Below are 5,808 nucleotides of genomic sequence, written 5' to 3' on the forward strand. Positions count from 1 at the left end.
TTCATCACCTCAGTACCCTTTACTATACTTTTACAAATGAAAACTGGTCTGCTTTATTGGAACTCATTTTCCTGGCTTATCTCTTCAGGCAGCTCCTCCCTGTAAGCAGCAGCTGTCTTAAATCATCTGCTCAGGAGTTGGTGTTTTTTTAGGGAGTGTGGGAGGAAAGAAGCGTTTGCAAATGACCGTTCTGAGTTCTGTCATTTAACAATTAATCTCTTCTTGTGTACGTGAACTTTTTTTCCCCTATATGTGTGTTTTGCTTTAAGTTGCAGCTTCCTTCTCTATTGAATATTTGGTTTTGTTCAGTTCAACATGAACTGAGGAGGATTTATCTTTAGATCTTTACATTCTCAATAGATGAGAGAATAGTAAGTGCGCTCTGCTGGGATCAAAAGGTAACAGCATTGCAGCAGCGTTTCTTGGTTTATGTATTATAAGAAACTTCTTGTTTCTGGAGAGCTTTTGACAGCAAACTCCAATGTATGAGACTTTTCAAATGCTGTGTAACTCGGTTTCTATTAGGGTCATTATATTTGGTTCTTTCAAATAATCAGCTCTCTTTTCTCGAAAACAGATATTAATGCTTTCCTTAGCAGCTCAAAGCGTACTAAAAGCATTAATCTTTGCCGTTGTGCAGTACTTGGGTGAACTGTTTTAAGAGCAATGCAGATGGAACAATGATATGCAGACAGGTGAAATTAATCATCTTAGAGTTGGCCTAAATGCCACTGCACTGTATGGTTTTGGTTCAATACGTGGTTATTTTCATACCTTATAAGCTATTGTGATGGAGTTGGAAGTAATTTGGACTTGAGGTCTATCAGTTGTCTGACCTTTGCTGTGCTAATAATTACTAGATGATGGAACTAGATGATCTTTAAGGTCCCTTCCAACCTTAACCATTCTATGCTTTTGCTGGAATTTGAATAATTCCTTGGTGACTCCTCTGTCATGCTGTCAATTTTTTAGCAATATTCCTCTAGCTATCGGTCACCCTTCCCAGATGGAACCTAAATCTTCAAGGTGTAAAGACTGTCTCTTGACAAATCTTTTTCTTTGTTATATAGAGCAGGAGATGGAGGGAAGGGAAAAAAAAAATCAAGACCGAATTTTTCTCTTTAGGTGTGGTATGCCTAGGGTATGTGTACAGGGAAAGGGCTGGATGCTTTCAAAAACCTTTCAATCTCTGGCTAAAGAAATGTCAAAATTGGTTCTTGATAACAGAAGAAAGTAGTAAAGGCTGCATGAGAGGATCGATTTTTCTTTTAAATCTAGTCTTCTGGATTTAAAGCTTGTACTTCATCTAGGTGATCAAAGTAAAAGCTGCCTCCTTACTATTCTCTTCTCATTCTAGGTTTCCATGAAGATACACAATTGAAATGTGCATGGCTCATTTGTAGCTTGGTGGTGGTTGTCATCTGGAACCTGCTGGTGTCTCCTCCAAGTAGCTGGTGTAACATCGGCTGCTGAGAGCCATGAAGGTTATACCGGAGAAGAACGCTGTCCGCATCCTGTGGGGTAGGGAACGGGGTACCCAAGCCTTGGGTGCTCAGCGGCTCCTGCAGGAGTTAGTGGAGGATAAAACTCGATGGATGAAATGGGAAGGCAAGGTAAGGTTGTGGGATCTAGGTGCATAGCTTGATCTTGGAACGGGGGGTGGCAGGGATTTGCAATAAATTGTCTTGTATTTGTACATTTGATGTGTTAAGCTTGATATGTTCTCTGGCTCTGTTCAGTTTCTGCAGTGATGTAATACTAGATGTGTTCTAATAGGGGGTTCCCCTTGTTGTCTGTGTGGCTTACAGTTAAAATTATGATCATATGACACTTGCAACACTTCCTGCTTTGTTGGCTTTTTCAGAAAGTTGAGTTACCAGACAGTCCACGCTCCACCTTCTTGCTGGCGTTTAGTCCAGACAGGTAATTAACTCCTAGTTCGTTCCCTGTTTCAGCAGTCTCCTTACACTTACAAAAGTGCTGGAGGCTTGTGCCCGTTGAGTTGTCCAGTCCTGAATAGCCGAGTGAAACATCCGGTTCCTGACATGCATGGATGGAATGTGCGCGCCTTCCTAATCTCCCAGCTGCGAGCGTAGTTGGTGTTTAATTTCTGAGGTACCCAAGCGATGCGTAGCTCTAAGAAAAAAGGATCTGTGCGGCCACCGTGGGGTTTCCTAAGAAACTTAAAGGGAGTAAAGGGTGTTTTACAACATGCCAGCTGATGTGGGATATCTAGGACTAAAGAGCAGAGCAGAAAGATGTGTGTATTGGAAATGGAAATGGAGGTGGGATCTCTCTTAGTGTCACTGGATTTGACTGTGATTGAGATGGTGTGGAGAACTGGAAATATTTATTTGCCCCGAACTGTCACTCAGGAGTTCCTTCTGAGCTGCATGTTCACTCTGACTTTCAAGGTCAAGTTTGTGCTTGCAGATTGAATGAGCTCATGTTTGCATGGACCCCGAAACCTGGCCGCAGAAAGCTTTGTGGCCATTGGTGAAACACCAGCTTCTTACCCTTTGAGCTCTGTGTGGGAGAGCTGCTGGGTTAGGTGTGAACAGACCCTGTTGAGGTGAAGCTAACCATGGTCTGATTTTGCGGTACTCTTCTGCTAATGTTTGTTCTGTCTTCTGCATTCCTAGGACCCTAATGGCTTCCACACATGTGAATCACAACATCTACATCACAGAGGTGAAAACGGGCAAGTGTGTTCATTCCTTGGTTGGACATCGCCGCACTCCCTGGTGTGTCACCTTCCATCCCACCATCCCAGGCCTCATCGCTTCAGGATGCCTAGATGGGGAGGTTAGAATTTGGGATTTACATGTAAGTTTCCTGAAACACGTGCATCTGGTATTTGGTGGGTGGTGACTTCTTTTGAAGGAGTTTGTTTCCCAAATGTTGTCTGTTAAGAAAGGTGTTTGAAAGTTTTGCTGGGACCTGTTTCTAAAAGCACAGAACAGTTCATAGGTTCGGTCCCAATGTGTTGCCTGATCTAGTTGAGAGGCGTCCCTGCCCATGACAGGGAAGTTGGATTAAATGATCTCTAAGGTCCCTCCCAGCCTAGGCCATTCTATGATTCTGTGATTCATTCAATCCCACCGAGTCGGTCATTCTCCTTGGCCGTGCCTGTTTATTTGATTGGAGCGGTACAGGTAATGCCGGAGAACTTTGTGCAAGGTGCCTTTTGAGCTTATGTGAAATATCTGCCGCTTGTTCCACTGAGCGTACTTGAACTCTTCATTAGGGAAGCAGCTGCTCTGCCAGTTCTGTGTAGTCTAGTGATGGGCATAGAGACAAACCGGGTATGTTTACCTGGTCACTTCAAAATGCAGCGTTTTTACAGGCTGCTTGAGACAGGCTTACCTACAGAAACGTCTGTGGTCATCATTGCAGGTAGTCTTACCTTCTAGATGTGAGATGTGACTTTGTATGAGAGCAGTTGTTGTTGCCAAGAAAGCGTGTCGCTTCCGTACTCTAGGCAGAGTGTTGGAGAGATGGTACATACATGGAAACCTAATGATCTCAAACTTTGTGATAAACTCCTTGTGCTTCTTGACTCCTCACTCAGGGTGGAAGTGAGAGCTGGTTCACAGATAGCAACAATGCCATCGCATCCCTTGCGTTCCATCCTACGGCTCAGCTCTTGCTGATTGCAACTGCCAATGAGATACATTTCTGGGACTGGAGTCGTCGGGAGCCATTTGCAGTGGTGAAAACAGCTAGTGAAATGGAGCGGGTCCGGTGAGTTCCTGTTTCCAGGGGAAGAGAACGCTTGTATATCAGAAACGGTCAGATTTGAGGAACGTGGGGAGTTCCTCTGGGATGTTGTGCCCTCTGCACTGAGGTGGTGAAGTGTTGCTTACAGCTTCTTCACTCGGCTGGTAGAAAAACAGTTTTGTGGACAGGAAGAAAAGCAATTAGAAATAATACATTAGCTTAACTATTTATATTTGTAACTGGATGTGTGCTGAATAAAAATACCCAGAATCTGCTTCATGTTCATTTGCAAGCTTAGTAAACAAGCTCATCAGCCATAAGGATGAGAAAATGCAAATGCTTCGCATGGAGTTTGTTTACCTGCTCTGTCCAGCTTCCTGTGTCCATGTGGAATGTGAACTGATGATTGATACTTTGGCTCTGCTTTTGTTTTAGGCTGGTACGGTTTGATCCCTTGGGACACTACTTGCTCACAGCAATTGTTAACCCTTCTAACCAGCAGGTAAGGTGAATGTTAGTACCTATATCGACTGGCTAATTACAAGATGCTCTACGTTCATTAAGCCTAGTCTGTTCCTAAGTAGCCTTGTGCTTTTCTGAAAACCTGAAGTCCTTCTAAGCTGAGTTCTATCTGGCCTTAATTGTTCACATAAATGTTCTTGTGTTACGTGCAGGGCTGTTAAAGAGCTCTCCAAAGTGTGTTTGTTTTGCCCTCGCTGTCTCATTAGTGGTGGGATAGGTGTCCCAATGGCCCTGCTGTCTCAGTTCAGTTGTGACATTCTGCTGGATTTGAAGCTGTGCGAGGTATTAACAATGCTCCCCACAGCTGCTGACCTTCAGACGCTGATGCTTCCGTTGGTATGAACAGCGTATTGTCAAAGCTCACTGGGCTGTAGGAAGAGGTTGTCTGGATCCATAAAATGAACTTTGAAATAGTCTCAGCTGGTTTCCTGCAAGTCAAAGCCTCCAGGAGGGGATTTAGCACATCCTTTCATCTACCTGGGATGGTAGCTGACTTTCTGCTGTGTATTTGGAGGTATAGGATTTTGCTGTGAGGTGGCTGGCTGAACTTTGATTGCTTCCTTCTGCAGAGCGATGAAGAAGTGGAAATCTCCGTGGACAGCACAGAGATGCCGCATTATCGCCAGCGTGCTATCCTTCCGTCTCAGCCTGTCAGGCGCACGCCCCTCCTCCACAACTTCCTGCATATGTTGTCCTCCCGCTCCTCTGGCATACAGGTGGGAGAGCAAAACAGTGTTCAAGACTCTGCTACCCCATCCCCTCCACCGCCTCCACCACCACCACCTCCGCCTCCAGCCAGTGAGAACACAAGGGCGTCTGTCTATAACAGGCTCCGGGAGCGTGTCAGCTATCCCACAGCAGAGTGCTGCCAGCACCTGGGGATGTTGTGCCTTTGCAGCCGATGCTCTAGTGCAAGACTTCCTTCTTCTCTCTTCCCACACCAGGAAAACGCACCCTCCACGTCTTCTGGGGCCACTGGCACTTCCTTCTCCTCTGTGCAGACAGAGCCTTATCAACCCCCAGAGCAGGCATCCGTAGCGCAGGAGGAGCAGGGGATACTTAACAGGCCCTCTGCTTTCAGCACAGTTCAGAGCAGCACGGCTGGCAACACCCTGCGCAACCTTAGCCTGGGCCCCACGCGGCGGTCCCTCAGTGGGCCCTTGGCAGGCCACCAGTCCCGGTACCAACAGTCTGCGAGAGAGATGGCTTCGGGCTTAGGTGGGTCTGACTGGTCCAGGACGGTGCTGAACATGAGCTCTCGCTCCGAGCTGGAAGCCATGCCTCCCCCTAGGACCAGTGCCTCCTCCGTGAGCCTGCTGTCGGTGCTGAGACAGCAGGAGGGAGGTTCCCAGGCCTCGGTCTATACCTCTGCAACAGAAGGGAGGGGCTTTCTGGCCCCAGGGGCCGAGGCGGACAGCGGTAGTAGCGCTGGCCCGAGCAAAAATGAGCTCCAGTGTGATTTGAGGCGATTCTTCCTGGAATATGACCGGCTTCAGGAGTTAGATCAGGGCATTGGTGGGGAGCCCAACCAGTCGCAACAGGCTCAAGAAATGCTCAACAACAACA

At 46.6% G+C, this 5,808-nt stretch overlaps 1 protein-coding gene across 1 annotated transcript in view; it reads left to right on the forward strand.

Annotated features, from left to right (window-relative positions):
- Positions 1 to 1,355: 1,355 nt before the first annotated feature.
- The window catches only part of LOC104271446 (activating molecule in BECN1-regulated autophagy protein 1-like), a 96,930-nt gene continuing 92,477 nt past the window's right edge, over positions 1,356 to 5,808 (forward strand). The window contains 7 exon segments of the mRNA XM_009866113.1: positions 1,356 to 1,613; positions 1,865 to 1,923; positions 2,643 to 2,826; positions 3,572 to 3,744; positions 4,156 to 4,222; positions 4,812 to 4,958; positions 5,244 to 5,807. Coding sequence (XP_009864415.1) covers positions 1,479 to 1,613; positions 1,865 to 1,923; positions 2,643 to 2,826; positions 3,572 to 3,744; positions 4,156 to 4,222; positions 4,812 to 4,958; positions 5,244 to 5,807 — 1,329 coding nt within the window. The 5' untranslated portion in view covers positions 1,356 to 1,478.

This window comes from Apaloderma vittatum, unplaced genomic scaffold (genome assembly GCF_000703405.1).
Source record: "Apaloderma vittatum isolate BGI_N311 unplaced genomic scaffold, ASM70340v1 scaffold1423, whole genome shotgun sequence".
NCBI lineage: Eukaryota > Metazoa > Chordata > Aves > Trogoniformes > Trogonidae > Apaloderma > Apaloderma vittatum.